This window comes from Delphinapterus leucas, chromosome 5, assembly GCF_059928025.1.
Source record: "Delphinapterus leucas isolate spDelLeu-1000000601 "Yukka" chromosome 5, BTC_Dleu_Yukka2, whole genome shotgun sequence".
NCBI classification, from domain to species: domain Eukaryota; kingdom Metazoa; phylum Chordata; class Mammalia; order Artiodactyla; family Monodontidae; genus Delphinapterus; species Delphinapterus leucas.
Genome location: NC_143133.1, coordinates 103,702,786 through 103,718,926, shown reverse-complemented (window position 1 = coordinate 103,718,926; position 16,141 = coordinate 103,702,786). Strand labels below are relative to the sequence as shown.

At 36.5% G+C, this 16,141-nt stretch overlaps 1 protein-coding gene across 3 annotated transcripts; it reads right to left on the bottom strand.

Annotated features, from left to right (window-relative positions):
* Positions 1-816: 816 nt before the first annotated feature.
* PLRG1 (pleiotropic regulator 1) lies at positions 817-14,678 on the bottom strand. 3 transcript variants are annotated; one of them, XM_089912300.1, is made up of 16 exons: positions 14,558-14,678; positions 13,058-13,164; positions 12,689-12,764; positions 11,861-12,003; positions 11,109-11,162; positions 10,145-10,238; positions 9,848-9,929; positions 8,382-8,483; positions 7,545-7,637; positions 5,314-5,463; positions 5,127-5,228; positions 4,527-4,629; positions 3,696-3,804; positions 2,546-2,685; positions 1,874-2,067; positions 817-1,300 (listed from the first exon to the last, which is right to left on the bottom strand). In XM_089912300.1, exons 2-16 carry the CDS (start codon positions 13,107-13,109, stop codon positions 1,241-1,243), a joined length of 1,554 nt encoding a protein of 517 aa, XP_089768426.1. In that variant the 5' UTR covers positions 13,110-13,164; positions 14,558-14,678; the 3' UTR covers positions 817-1,240. The 3 variants fall into 3 exon arrangements, with proteins under 3 accessions (XP_089768426.1, XP_022455379.1, XP_022455380.1); XM_022599671.2 differs by lacking the exon at positions 12,689-12,764; XM_022599672.2 differs by lacking the exon at positions 14,558-14,678 and having other exon boundaries at positions 12,693-12,764; positions 13,058-13,077.
* Positions 14,679-16,141: the final 1,463 nt, after the last annotated feature.

The window sequence follows — 16,141 nt, the reverse complement described above, 5'->3', positions numbered from 1 at the left end:
GGGAAAATAAATGGGCTTTTCCTCTGTGTTGTCTATACCTCTATAACAGCATTTCTGTAATAAGCTACTAAAGTGGAAGTCTTAAAGCAGCGGTCTCCAACATTTTTGGCACCAGGGACCAGTTTCAAGGAAGACAATTTTTCCACGGACTGGGGATGGGGTCAGAAGGATAGTTTTGGGATGATTCAAGCGCATTACATTTATTGTGTACTTTATTTCTATTATTACTACATTGTAATATATAATAATTATACAAGTCACCATAATGCAGAATCAGTGGGAACCCTGAGCCTGTTTTCACTTGACACTCACTGATAGGGTTTTGATACGAGTCTGCAAGCAATTGATTTATTATGGTCTCTGTGTAGTCAAACCTCTCTGCTAATGATAAACTGTATTTGCAGCCACTCCCCAGTACTAGCATCTCCCCCTCAGCTCCACCTCAGATCATCAGGCATTAGATTCTCATAGCGCGCAACCTAGATCCCTTGTACGCGCAGTTCACGGTAGAGTTCGCACTCCTATGAGAATCTAATGCCACCGCTGATCTGACAGGAGGTGGAGCTCAGGCGGTAATGCCAGTGACAGGGAGTGGCTGTAAATACACATGAAGCTTCACTCGCTTGCCCGCTGCTCACCTCCTGCTGTGCAGCCTGGTTCCTAACAGGCCACGGACCTGTACTGGTCCGTGGCCCAGGGGTTGGGGACCCGTCTGAAAAGAGACACATCTCATCTGTCTACTTCCTGAACAGTATCTAGTGCAGAACTTTACAGAACACGCACTCAAAAACTGTATGTGGAATAAACATACAGAAGTTAACGCTTCAAATCCTTTAATCCCAAATTATCAGTCACAGACACCAGTTTTTAAAGGATTAAAAAGAAAGACTGCTCCCCTCAAAACATGTCCTACTACAGTAAGCAGTTCTGTAAGTTAAAAAAAAAAAAAGTGTGTTTTAATAAAAGTGATAAGTCATTCTATCTTTAGGATAGTTATGTTCAACAAACCCACATATGCTTGATATCTGCATCTTACCTCCTAGGATCTCAAACTGTTTATTTTAGAAATAAAAACATGGGGAGAGGACAGTTCATTGTAAAATATGAAAAAGCAATGATTCAAGCATGTGAGTTTTTGCTTTATATTCCTAGCCAGAGCACAAATGACTGGATATTCCCATCAACACCAAGCTAAAAAAAAAACAAACAAAACTGGAACCACCATGAAGACAACGCCACATTAAAATCTCTTTCTCTTGATAATTTCTGGCTTCCAGCTGACTGGATGAGTTTCTTCTGTCTAAAAATAGAAAAGTAAGTAAGTTAAAACAAAGTATTTCTGGCCTGCTTCATATTTAATAGGTTCCTTTCTAACAAAAATACGGCACTTATTCAAAATTATATTACTTAGCATTATATATTTAGCAGTTCTTTAACAATTTTAAGATAAGTGACAAACTTTCAGCATTATCTGAATCTAATAAAGGATGAATGCATTTGCTACAAATTCAGTTTATGATTTTTCATTTTAAATAAAATTGCTATTTAGACATTCTAATAACACCAAAGCTTATGATTCTAGAATTAATTTGCATAGTAATCAACTTATTTGCTGTGATTCTTAGTGTAAGATTTTCCCAATAACTCTAATAAGGAACGTTGAGATAAAATCAAAACTATTGATTTGCTGTCATCAATGAAACCAATAAAGAAATCTATGAGCAGACACTATTCAAGATGACAAATACTTTAATATTATGAAGATTACTTTCCCTTCTGATAATTTCAGTAACTTTAAAATGAGAAAACGCTTGCAAAATTGGCATGGATGATTTTATTATACTTTACAATGTATATGAAACAGAAATCTTACCGCTGTATCATCCTCTCTGTACACTTTAATGGTTTTATCAGCTTCAGCTGTTAATAACCGACTTTCAGACTGATCAAAAGCACAAGCAAATATTCCCGACTCACTGTCCAAAGACCCAGGCTGCACTGCTGCATGAACTCTCTGGAAATTGTAGCCAGTTCTCCAGTCCCAAAGATGCATAGTGCCATTGTCAGCTTAAAGGGAAAGATATAGTTAAACCTGGTGTCCTCTCAACAATTCAGCTTGACAAATGTTTATTAAGCACCACAGTAGTAACTGCAGTCACTACTACAAAGATATATAAGATGCAGGCACTCAAGCTCCTCTTAATATCAGTTTGTCTACTTTCATCTGTACTTAATTCAGAATTTATTATAGATCTCAAAAAGCACCACAAAACGACATTCAACTCCAGAACACACAACCAAACTTTAGGCGATTTCTGGCATAAACCCCTAACTTAGATTTATCAATGTGGGAACTTAAAGAGAGCTAAACTATGAAATATGCTACGTGCATTATGAATATGCATGAACACACGTGAACATTCAAACAAACGTTAAAACAGGCAAGTTCTGCTATAATACTTAGGTGTGATGACTTAGAAATTTTACTCACTAAAAGAAAAAGATGACAGACTAAAACATATTTATCATAAAAATCTTATTTTACCTCCAGATACAAGCACTCCATCAGAATTTACTGTCAGTGTATTAATAATAGCATTGTGACCAGAAAGATTTTGAATGAAACTTCCATCGGGGAATTTCCACTGTTTTATGTTATCTGGAGAACCAGATGCAAATGTGTAACTGAAATGAGATAAAGAATTAATGATAAAGTAAACCAAGTTAAATACAATGGTGGATTTTATAAAATCTGATTATGGTTGTATTTTGCACGTGTAGTCAGGATCTATGCAGTTTTAGCAAAATATTATCATCATACCAAGAGATAAAAATATCAAGATATTTGTTCCAAGTTAAATCAGATTTTTAAATTATTTTAAATGTACGTTAAGTCTTAGGTTGAAGTTTTATTTTCCTCTCATTTCCCCGATGCTCTACACTAAGCTAAAGCAATAAACATACAAACCCCTAAACTCACATAAAGGGCAAGGGGTGATGTAACTATTTTCAAGAAAGCAAGAGAGAAAGCCAGAGAGAGAGAGGAGAGAGACAGAACAAGAAGGGAGAAAATGGAAGAAATAGAGGCAAGAGGAAGAGAGAAAGGGAGGGGGAAGAATAAAAGGAATGAAGAAGACAGGGAAAGGGAGGAAGGACAAGAGTGAAAATAAAGGTAAGGGAGAGTGGGAAAGAGAGGAGGAGAGGCAAGATATGACTTGTGACCAGAAAGTGCCAGGTGATATAGTTTCATAGACAACAGGTTGTGATATTATGCTCCATCTCTTGGGATACTCTGACTACAATGTTCATGATCACTACTATTTTTTCCGATTATATTAACTTCCTCCTTAAGAATTAACTATTCTATGTATAGCTCAGTGCCTAATAATATTTATGTCCAAAACATTAAATATAGCTACTGTTAGCTTCGATTATGACATGCAACTTTTAACCATGATTTATTCGTGTTATCTCATTTGACATCATTTTCACCATGCAGAAAGCTTTCCTTGTCTTATAGAGGCCATGAAGCAAAATACTACGCAAGGAAAATAAAAGAAATGCATGTTCATATGTGGCACAGGTGAAAAAATGACAGTGGCTAAATGACTACCAAAGTAGTATTCATGTTGGTATTTCTGTATTATACTAAGAACTGAAGAAAGAAGAGAAGCTACTTAGGAAAACATACTTACTGTCTTGGATGTAAAACCACAGCCCTAACTGATTTTTTGTGATTTGTTAATGTGACTCTTGTTTTTCCAGCCACCAAATCCCATAATCGTATTGTAGTGTCATGGCTTCCTGTAAGGAGAATACACACACATCCCCAAGATACACATAGATCAGAAAAAAAGAATGTGAAAATTAAATATAATAAAATTGGAAGCATTCCTCCACAGACATATATATATGAAATAAAAGTCATATTAACCCTTGGCTAATTGTTTTCTATAGTTCCAAAATATTTGGTTGATTTTAAGTTTAATTCTTAAAAGAATGTAATAAACGCTTGTTGCACTGTCATCTGAATAACTAGAACAAATGTGAATAACAAATAAAACAAATACATGATGTCATCCCCTAGTGGAGAGGAAGAAAAAAACTCTAATAATCATTTAGTTAATGAAACATACGGGAAGGAATTATTTTCTAGTCTTGAAGATTCAATGATATTAACCATATTTTAAGCAAAACAAGACTCAAACCAGCTCTAAAAGTCTGAGAGTATTTTGTCTTCTAACTTTAATTTCCTAGACCGGTAATTTTGATACTATAAAACAATGCTTAGTTGTATCTAATAGCACTATTTTCTAGTTAGACATTACCTGATACAAAGATTCTAAGATATGTAAAAAGTATGAGATAAAAACAATGGGATGAAATGTTACCACAAAAAATTTCAAGTGCACACAGAAACACTGTATATACAACACAAAGCAAGAGTCATAGTAAATATGAAAAGTATATAATCATAATGCACTCTGATATGAATATACTGTAAACTTGAAAAGTATCAATCGTACCAGTAATAATTTGTGGTTCCGCAGCTTGACACCTCACTGTAGCCACCGCATTAGTATGTCCAGATAACGTGTGTACACTGGCTTTAGTTCTCACATCCCAAATCTATCAAAACACAACAGACATACCATCAAAGAGAACAGGTATTCATATCTCAGGCAGGTAACTAGATCAATGCAAGCCTGGGAATCTACTCGACAACTTTGTGTGCCTGCCTTGAATATAATGAAGAAAGTGAGTAAATGAAATAATCACCTGTAAGCTGGCTGGGGAACGTATATAGGAGGCAGCCAATGGGGAAAAAAGCTACAAGATCAGGGGACCTACTGACTAGAATGGGTATAATGGGGCTACTGAATGAAACAGCTAATGGACCTCAGCTGTGGTGACAGACTGGCATGTGAGAGGTCGCATATCAGGGGCGGGGCCTCCCAATTATAGACATAGTGGGGCCACAGAACTCAGAAGATGAAGACTAGGTAGAGCATTGATGGGTCAAGGCAACTATCTTTAAATTCTCTATCAAAAAATACATGACTTTAGGACCAAATAAGCATACTGTAAGATGCAATATATGTACAGATCAGCTCTATTCCATTTACCCGTGCAGTTGAGTCTCGGCTACAGGTCACCAGCACATCGATTGTTGGGTGCAGATCTAAACCATACACTGCACTCAGATGTCCATGATAGTGCCTTATAACCTAAAAAATAAGAAAGTTAAAATCTCTACAATTAGGAAGATAAACAGGGGCCCATAATGTCTCCAATCCTTAACTTCATGCTTACCTTATTATACTCAAGATCCCAGCATTTGACTTGTTTGTCTTCTCCACAGGAGAACAGGTACGGGCTCCTCGTGCTCACTATCACACCACGCACCGTACTGATGTGCCCAGTTAATGACAGTTTTAACTTGCCACTAGCCAAGTCCCAGATCTGCAATCAAAAAATATTTAATTTTTCTTCTTTATTATTCCAAAGCAAATTTTTAGAATCTTGATGTTAAAATTGTCTTCAAAAAGTGAAAGATAAAAACACATAAAAATATAAAAGTTTGCAAAATGACCCCATCAACAAAAATAAAATCAGGGAAAAGAGAATTAAAGGGCATGATCAAACTGGGAAAATATCTGCACAGATTACAAAAAGTTAATATTCTTAATATATAAAGGATATCACTGATAGTAAAAGTATGAATACTGAGGTATTAAATTAGTCAAGGATGGCATCAACTTAAAAAAAAAAAAACCTAAACGTAGCAAATAAAGGTATCAAAAACTTCAACATCACTATAAATTTCATATACACAGTTTTTGAAAGATTAGATATTCACTTCTACTTATCACAATAGTAAATATTTTTTTAAAAACACAAGCAATGTGCTGAAAAGGATCCTCTCACATGCTGCAAGTATCAATTCACCGATTTTGGAAAATAATTTTTAACTTTGGGTGTCAACTTCAAGAATGCCTGACCTTTAATACTTTTTTCTGGGAAACTATCATAACAAAACACTTTAAAATACAGAAAAAGCTTTAGGCACATATTAACTACAGCATTACTTATGTTAGTGAAAAATTAGGAAACTAAAAAAACTTTAATGCCTAACAGAAGGAAAATAGATTATAGAATATCTAAATGACATAATACTATGGAACCATTTAAAAAAATGTTCAGGAGAGGAAAAGATAGGAGTTTGGGATTAGCAGATGCAAACCATAATACATAGAATGAATATGTAACAAGGTCCTACTGTATAGCACAGGGAACTATATTCAATACCTGTGATAAACCATAATGGAAAAGAATATGAGAAAGAATGTATATATATGCATAACTGAATCACTTTGCTGTACAGCAGCAATTAACATATTGTAAATCAACTATAGTTAAAATAAATTTTTAAAAAAAGATGTTCAGTTTTTGACAGGAATATGCCTTTGACACAATATTAACTGAAAAAAAGCTGGGAACAAAATTACATATCAAACATGATTTTTAAAAGATACACATTTATATACACAGGAAAAAAACTCAGAAGAAAATGCAGATACACATACACAGAAATAAATGTTAAAAAGAAAATTCAAATAGCTGACAGTGGTAGGATTATGCATGGGTCTATATTCTTTTTCTTTTCTTTCTTTCTTTCTTTTTGGCTGCATTGGGTCTTCATTGCTGCACGCAGGCTTTCTCTAGTTGCAGCGAGTGGGGACTGCTCTTTGTTGTAGCGCGGGGGCTTAGTTGCTCTGCGGCATGTGGGATCTTCCCAGAACAGGGCTCGAACCCAGGTCCCCTGCAATGGCAGGCAGACTCTTAACCACTGAGCCACCAGGGAAGCCCTGGGTCTATATTCTTTTATACTCTTTTACATTTTCCACATTTTTTATAGATAAGCATGCTTTAATTTTGTAACCAGAAGGAGAAAAAATATGAAGAAATTAGTTGTAAATAGTCAGCATGTACTGTTTGGAAAAAAAACTGTTGCTTAAATACCACTTTTCAAACAGATATTTATTTGAGACTTTTTTTTTTAATTTATTTATTTTATTTATTTTTGGCTGCACTGAATCTTCATTGCTGCACGCTGGCTTTCTCTAGTTGTGGTGAGCAGGGGCTACTCTTCATTGTGGTGCACGGGCTTCTCACTGCGGTGGCTTCTCTTGTTGCAGAGCATGGGCTCTAGGCACACGGACTCAGCAGTTGTGGCTCGTGGGCTCTAGAGCGCAGGCTCAGTAGTTGTGGCACAGAGACTTAGTTGCTCCACAGCATGTGGGATCTTCCCGGACCAGGGCTTGAACTGATGTCCCCTGCATTGGCAGGTGGATTCTTAACCAATGCACCAGCAGGGAAGCCCTATATGGGACTTTTAACTGGTATAGATAATAAATTTTACTCCACACTCGGGTCTAAGAAATCAGAGAACTAGAACAGCAATTCCCACCAGAGGAAATAAAACATTAAAATTACACGGCAAACACAAAATCATGTTTACATTTTTCTTCCTTCCTTATTACCTTTATAGTTCTGTCAGCAGATCCAGTAACAAACCACTGGTTTCCAGGTTCCACAGCAATACATCGAACCCAGCCAAGATGCCCACTGATCACCTGTATTTAAAAAGGTAGAATGAGCAGGCTCACTACACAGAAGCTAAAGTTTATTCAATTTCAACTCATCACACTTATGTTAAATATGATACAACTGAAAAGTACAACTACAGTGATCGAAAAAAGATGAATGGTTGGCAGGGGTGAGAAAGGATATGATTATAAGAAAACAGCACAGGGGTGTTTTTGAATCAATGGAACTTCTATTATCCAGATTGCGGTAGTGGTTACCCAAATTTATATATCTATTAAGATTTATTAGATCTATACATCAAAAGAAAGTCTATTCTAAGGTATGATAATTTGTCTAGCTGTACGTTTCCTACTATTTACATTTTATTTTAGATTTGGTACATTTTGAATCACTCCAATTTACTATAATTAAAAAGATAACTGGTAGGGCCACAGAAATGTCCTGACGTATGGATTTTCTCCTTGGCCTTCACATAGAACACCTCGAACACTTTCCTAAATTTATTTTGTCTGCTCTCCATTTAGTAGCCTTCTATCAATATTTTATACTGTATCTTATACAATATACAAGTATAACTTCCATTTAATGAAGTCTCCTTCCCAAAGTATCTTTTAAGATACTGTCTAAGCCCCTCCCTCCACCCCACCTCAGATCACTCTACCAGCTCTCATATTCACTCTGTTTCCTCCTTATTCCATTCCTCGGCTCTTGTTTAACTGGAAAGTAGTGATCATGTTTCATGTAGTGGAATAATATACAGATTCACTCACTCTGTAGAGTTTCCACGGTGGGTGCCACTGAGGTTTCGGCATTGTAGGGGCTTTTTTAGCCATCAGTGCGGAGTTCTTGGCATTACCACTGTCCATAACAACCTAGATATGGAATAGATTAATTATTAAAGATATCTTACCTAAGGTTTCATGTTATCAATTCAAAAATGGAAAGTCAAAGGGATTTATGAAAGTTCTTTTCCTTAAGTAAAGAAAAAAAGATATCTGAAAAATATCTGCATACCTAGAAAATGAGTCTAAGACTTCCAATCAGAACTATATTTTCCGTATGTTAATTTTAACTTTAAAAAACAATTAAAAAATCTCAGAAAGGCAGAACCTTAACATTGAGAGCACATATCACTGTGCACGGGTTCAAAACCCAACTCTGTCCATTACTAGCTAATGACCTTGGGTATAAATTATGTAACCTCTGTGCCTCATTAGTAAAATGGAAATAACAGCAACTATCTCATACAGTTATCATGAAGACTGTAACAGAGTAGTAAATGCTAAATGTAAGCGCCCATTATTATTTAAGTAAATATATGTGGATTAATGCCGTTGCTTTTGTCATATTTTAACATTATTGATTTCATACTACAAAGGAGAAACTGAAAGTTCCTTCTATTTATCTCCCACAAAAGTATTTCAATACTATCTTAAAGGGTATACTAGCTGATATAACCATATACTGATAGCACCCACCCGTCCAAAAAACACTGAAGCCTGTAAAGTTACTGCCCTCAAGAAGCTTATGTTATATCCTAAGGAGGCAGAAAGCCTGGGCAGATGCTGTGAATGGAGGCTAAAGACCCTGGTAGGAGGACTACAAATTCATTCACTTCACAAAGCAACTGCATAATAAACTGAGGAAGTAAAGACTGCACTCACTTCAAGTAACAGCATAATAAAGCAAACTGCATATTTTCAGTTATTCTTTCTATAACTACTTTCACCAATAACAACAGTAGCTGCCATTTACTTACAAACAAATAATATATTTCTAAATGCTCATTTGTAAGATGTTAGTTGTATAGCCTGTGAATATTACGATACTAATAGCACTCAACTCTAACTGTACAAACCAAATGAGAGTTTAATAAAAAAACACTTTCATATCTAACATGTACTAATAGAAGCTTCAGAATAACCATGCTTGCATTTTTAATAGTGGGTAATAAAGAGCATCATCACATTATCTTCATCAAAATAAATGTTATGTCCAACGTGCAAGTAGACACAGAATTAACAGAACTTTAAATTATTCTGTCAATCCACTAGCAACTTAAATTTTAGGGCTATGAAATATTAGCAACTAGCTCAGGCCGCTATTTACTTGAACAAGTCCAAGGAAAATGTTCATTTATTAATATTTAAGGTAAGAATCTTGGAATAAATGGAAATAGGCAACATGTTAAAGTTAGAAACCCACAGCGTGATGTGATTTGACACAGACAACTTACCGCCCCTGCAGGCTGTGACCGGTCAGAAGCCCCAGGGTGTCGGTATTCACCTCCAGCAGGTGCACTACGGTTTGCATCAACCCTGAGGCAAAAGAAACACCATATTCTAAGTAATTAATGTCTCCAGTCAGGTGTTCTGCAGGACTGACTCTATATTTTAAGTTTTTGTAAGCACTGGTAAAGGAAAATGTCATACAATACGTAACTACAAAGAAACAAATTTAAAAATGAGAAAAAATGTGAACAGTAAACTATGCTTTCAAAATCTTTGTTATTTAGAAGCATAGTATCTCCTACCTGGCTTGAGAAGTAGGTAATGCCACAGCTAAGGACTGTGCAGCTGATTCACTTGGCATTCTTTGGATCTTAGTGTCCGCTGTCAAAGCAACCCCTGTTGAAATAAAAAAAAATCAACTCCTTTTAGTATCTATCTTTGCTTCCATTTACATGCATTTACAATAAAATAGTGGAGGAAAGCATAACAAAAAGGTAATGGTGATTATCTCTAGGTGGTGATATTACAAAAATTTTTGTTACATTTTGTAGGTCTTTTGTTTCTAATTCTTTTACAATAAATATTGCCCAACAACATATATCTCAAATTTGTCTCATATATTTAATCAAAACAGCTTAATATTAACATAGCCCAAGATAGTAAAGTTAAATTTCTATTATCTTGGGATATTACCTTCAAATATAAAAATTAAGCAGTTCCCCAAATACTACCAGAATGTTTCGAAGGGTAAATGTAAATTCCTACAACAAGAAACACCAATTCATCTATACTTGAATACAGTGAATTCCGTCCTCTAAAATTACTAGAACCTGGATATACTAAGCTTTTTGTCCTCCACCCTGTTATACTGGCCACTCCATTTGTGTGCTAATTCCTCTTCACATACAACACACCCAGGATATGTTTCTATCATACCTGCTTCAATACTAACACTTCTAACACTTTTATAAGCTTCATGATATTTATGTGTCCGACTAAACTTCCAGGTTTAATAAGCTTGTCTTAGCCTGGAGCAGTCTTATTGTCTTTGAATTCTTAGCACAGTGCCTAAAAAAAATAAGTGCTTAAGAATGTTTGCTGAATGAATGCATGTGAAACTTAGTTAATTATCATCTAAACAGCTATGCCTGGATGCTTGGTTATTGAGCTTATCTTATATTTTACAGGCAATGGGAATCATATTATTGGCTCAGTCATGGAAATATAAGTGACAATAAGACATTTTCAAATATAACAGCTACTTACCAGGTCCTGGTGGATACGGATGTGTACCTGTCACCAAATATTCAACTTCTTGTCCTATTAAAAAAAGGGAGAGAGAGAGAGAGAAAATTCATCTGTGGCAAAATTATCTTATATACAAGTATCACGTCTTTTAATGAATTAAATAATATTAAATTATCAACTGGATATCTCAAATTTTCCCAACTAAGCCCAAGCCTCAGAAATAAGGTAAGTTGATCATTTTTGCTTTGCCTTCTGAAGACCATGTTCACAGGTAGTTCTTTGATCATTTGCTGATGTGGTGTCAAGAAAGCTTGTACATTTGCTATATAGCAATGGTGTGTAGAGAGGTCATCTTATCAAGTAATAATCCACTCAGGTTTATCTTCCAAACAAATGGTTTTCCTGTGGAATCTTGGATTATCTTTATTCACTACAATTTTAGTACTTAATATCATCTTTCTGAATTATAGCCAAAACAGATAGATGAAAGAAAAATTCCCCACAGGTTAGGAATTTTTCCTTTAGTCTCCACTATGACTATCTCCATATCCTAAGAATTTCTGCCATCATTATACCACTGTTTTAATTTCCTATAAGGGAAAAATCCACCAACCAATAATCTCACTCACTACTCCAATGAGGAAATCAAGCTGTTAAATAGGGTATGGCTCTAATAAGTCCTTCCAGAAGAAGCACTAATAAGACATTTCATTTTTCTATTTTTAAAATTCACATATAAATCCTGACATTTCTGACAATGCCATACTCACCTTGATTGGCAGGATATTGTTTGTGTCCATATGAATCTGATGCATTCTGAGGGCCTTTCTCTTTAAGATTTTCTTTTGAAGTAGGCATATGCAACACAGGACCATACTCATTACGCAGCTTGATTGCCATTTTTCGTTTGTGACTATTTAAAAATTATAAACATAAAAATGTATCTTTGAGTACTTTAAATATATTTACCAATGTAAATATATTCACAGATATCCAGAAAACAAGAATTTAAGTAGCTTAAGTTTGCCTAATCATGTAGAAAAAGTTACTATTAAGATTTTAAAGTTAAACAATATTTTAAAAAATTTCCAAGTGCATTTCCACACTTTTGTTCACAATCTACCACATAGCATCCATTAAGTAATAGTTTAGTTTGTTAACCAATTATATAAAAACTTTCATGTTGATTTATCAAAGGTCTAACTCATTTTAAAATATATAGAAACTAATATATCCTTTAAAAAAAAACCCTCAAAAAAAAAAAAAAAACCTCAAAGTCAGTATACTTTCCTTCAAATGTCTAAATATAAAAATACAGTAAAAGCTTCTATAGTAACCTTTCCTGGATATACCTAGAAAGATTAGTTCAAACTAATCCAAGTACTTAATTCAGCATTTTAGAAACAAATGCACTTATTATGCTACTTTTAAGGATAGTCCACTTGGTAAGTTAAATATAAATGCTTGTTTGAGGAATTAGGTAGATTTTTAAAGAAGGGTAAAGGACAAAGAAGGAACACTGCACATAATGCAATCCCAGACTGGAGCTGGAGATGTAGAACCAAAAATATGCCACCACTCAAAAATCTTCATCATACTAACGAGAAAAGATGGGAGTAGAGGTACTGGCCAGGTACAATTTCAGCTCAGCAAGGCTCTGAGAGCAGCAGGAAGCTGAAAGCACATACAAAGTGATTGATTATAAAATATAACGCCTAAAAGGGACTCTCCTAATTACTGGGTATTTGTAAAATGCAATTAATTAATGGGACTTTTACTGTAAAAGATAAGGCCAAAAAAAATAAAGTTAACTCAGCTTAAATTATGCCCAAACACAACTCATTACTGAATAGATATCCTATGAGTTAGTATTACTTACTAATCTTTAAACCTTCCCCTCTCCCTGCTCTCCTCCCCCAATATTATAAGTTGAAATATTCTAGCAATTGAAAAGGAACTATCCCTACCTCTCTTCATCCAAAGGCACAGGTTTTCCATTATCAGCCACAAACATGTCATGGGTTCTCTTCAATGACCTGAACACAAGTGTGTGCACAGAATGTTTCTGTACCTCCTAGAACAAAAGAGTATAATTACATAGCTAGCTACAAATTATATATACCATAACCTAAATTAAAGTGAAATTAGTTATACACTTTACATGTTTAAATATGTAAAAAGCTTTGTACCACTCACCACAGCTATCTGTAGCAAGCTATAGGAGTCAAGTTCAGAGAAGAGGAAGAAGCTCCTCTTGGGCCAGAGCCCCAGGTATACCAGCTGAGTGATGCCTGAGATTAGTCATTTACTCAATAAATATTTACTGAACTCCTACTAATTCAGTGGCAGGTATTGTGCTAGAAACTAACAACAGAATGATGAAAGGCAGCCACGGTCCCTGTGCTCAAGAGGAAACAGGCAAATAAAAACAAACAAAGTAACTCCACATTTTAATAAGTGCTATGAAGGAAACAAGCAGGGGGCTGAGACCGAGGACAGAAGAAGACCTTAGGGTGGTAATGAAAGATCTCTCTGAGGTGGCAGCTAAGCAGAGAGGGAGTTAGCCTTGCACAAAATAGAGGTAAGAACAATCCAAGCAGAGAGAAAAGGCCATGTAAATACAAAGGCGTTTGGTAACCGAAATAATGCCAGAACCTGCAGTACAGCTGTGTATGTTCGGTGAAAGGGTGGGTTGATGATGCAAAATGAGGTTGTAAGGATAGACAAGGTCCAGATAAGTTTTTTTTTATACCATTGCAGCGGTCTGCATTTTTGCTCTAGATACATAGGACCACTAAAGGGTCTTAAGCAAGAAAAGCTCGAACATCCTACGTTTTAAACTGATCAATTTACTGGGGGTGGGGGAGGGGTGACAGAAACAGAAGCAAGGAGACCACCTAAGAGCTAATGCATCAGCGTTGGTGGAAGATGATGTGGTCTGAATTCAGATGATGGCAGTGGGCCTGGACAAGAGTCAAGAATTTTGAGATAAAACGAACAAGGCTTGCTAATAGTTGTTCAAGCTAGCGGAAAATGCAAAAATTCAAGAATGGCAGGTTTTCCCGGGGAAGAGCTTTAGTAAGACAAAAAATGAAGACCAGAGAAGACCGCTAGTTTTGTAAGACACAGAATCACCGACTCGACCCAGCAGGCAGCGAGTACCACTGGTCGAACATCGACAGAAACTCCGCCTCAGAGGACAGTGCCCAGCTCAAGTGCCCAAGGGCCAAATGAAAACTGGAGGAATTATCTCAGGCTTCCCGCCCAGACAGAACCTCCAACTTGTGCTCTCATCCGGCTTCTCTGCCTCCCTAAAAACCTTAAGAGACTACCCGGCCTCGGCCAAACAGCCTCCCCTCGCAGCCGCTACTCTCCCCTGACTCCCAGCACCCTCGGTCCCTCACGTCCGCCGCCAAAGAAAAATAATCCAGAACAGATGGTCCCTGGGCACCCAAGTGTCACTTTACCTCGACCATGACGCCGCGGTCTACCCAGTCGCTCCAGCAAGGATGAAACACCAACCAACTGGACGTAAACCACCGCCACAACTACTCGGCCGCTTCCTGAATCGGGCGTCCTGGCGCCGGATGTGACGTAAGACTCTGCGCACGCGCGCTGGTGGGCCGCAGGCAGTCTGGGGCCAAAGGGCGGGCCTTTCTCCTCGGGGGCCGCCTGTGGGGCGGAGCTTAGAGACTGCGGGGCGGAAGCTGCCGGAATCGCGGGAGTAAAGGTTTTACTCGCTTCTGCAGAAATCTTGAGATAATATCGTTTTCTACCTTACTCTCAGCCTTAAATATTTTGGTTTAGGGCTGTGGTTGTTTGCACTCTGTTCTCTGGAATCTTAATACTTTTTTTTCAGACAACCTCAGCAGTCAGTTCTAGGGAAGGTACGGAGAGCGCGAAGGCTCTTACCCCTCCTTGCCTTCTTCGGGGGTCGCCTCCGTTATTTTTGTCGCCTGATTCCGCTACTTGGCTCAATTTGGCTGGAAGCATTTAGAAATCTTTTTAGTCTTGGTGCCTAAAAAGCAATTCCACTTACACTGTCCATGAAACACTTGTTGAGTGAATATTGCGGAATGGTTTCAATTTGAGAGATTTTGCAAAAGATTTTGGCTTTAACAGCATATGGCAAAATCTCAAATTTATTTTCAGCCAGCATAGTTTTGTTTTTTTTTTCAATATCCCAACAATGGCATAACTCTTGGCCATTTCCTCGTTGTCTGATGATGAATGTGGCTTCAACAATGCCAGGGTACAGTTTGTCAAAGCTGGTGGAAGAAAAACACAACTGAAGACTTTAGCCATTTTTGTGTGTATACAGACTGGTGCCAAAGGATTGGCATTTTGTTTTATACCCAGGTAAAATCTGCAGTTTGTGATCAGTCGTGCCTATTTTTCCACATAAGAAGGAAAATGGATGAAACTGGACATTTGCAAACTTGAATAGACAAGCATTTTACTGGCCCTGCTTGTTCTTTAACCATAGTCAGTTTCCACAGATCTTGTCACCAGAGCATGTTGTGTATACTTTGAGAGGGAGAAAAATCTATCAAAAGTATAGCAATGTGAATTTATCATCTCATTTAGGAATTAATTTTTAATTCATTACAAAAATTAAGACCATCCTTCTATTTGAAAATACAATCATCTCTGAATTTGAGTGTAAGTTTGGCCTTAAGAATTGATTTTCTATAGCAGTGGCCACTGGTGGTAGGCCTTGCAAGGAAATGCCATAATTATAAAATATGTACTTGGGAAAATAAATCAGAGTATACCTTACCTATAGATAGAAATAACTATACAAAAGAACGTGACCAGCAAAGGGCAGTAAAATTATAGAAAGATAAGCAAGATTCTAATATATCTATGGCAATATAGATAAAGATGTGGTACATGTATACAGTGGAATATTACTCAGCCATAAAAAAACAAAATAATGCCATTTGCAGCAACATGGATTGTCATATTGAGTGAAGTAAGACAGAGAAATACAAATATCGTATGATATCGCTTATATATGGAATCTGAAAAAGATACAGATGAACTTATCT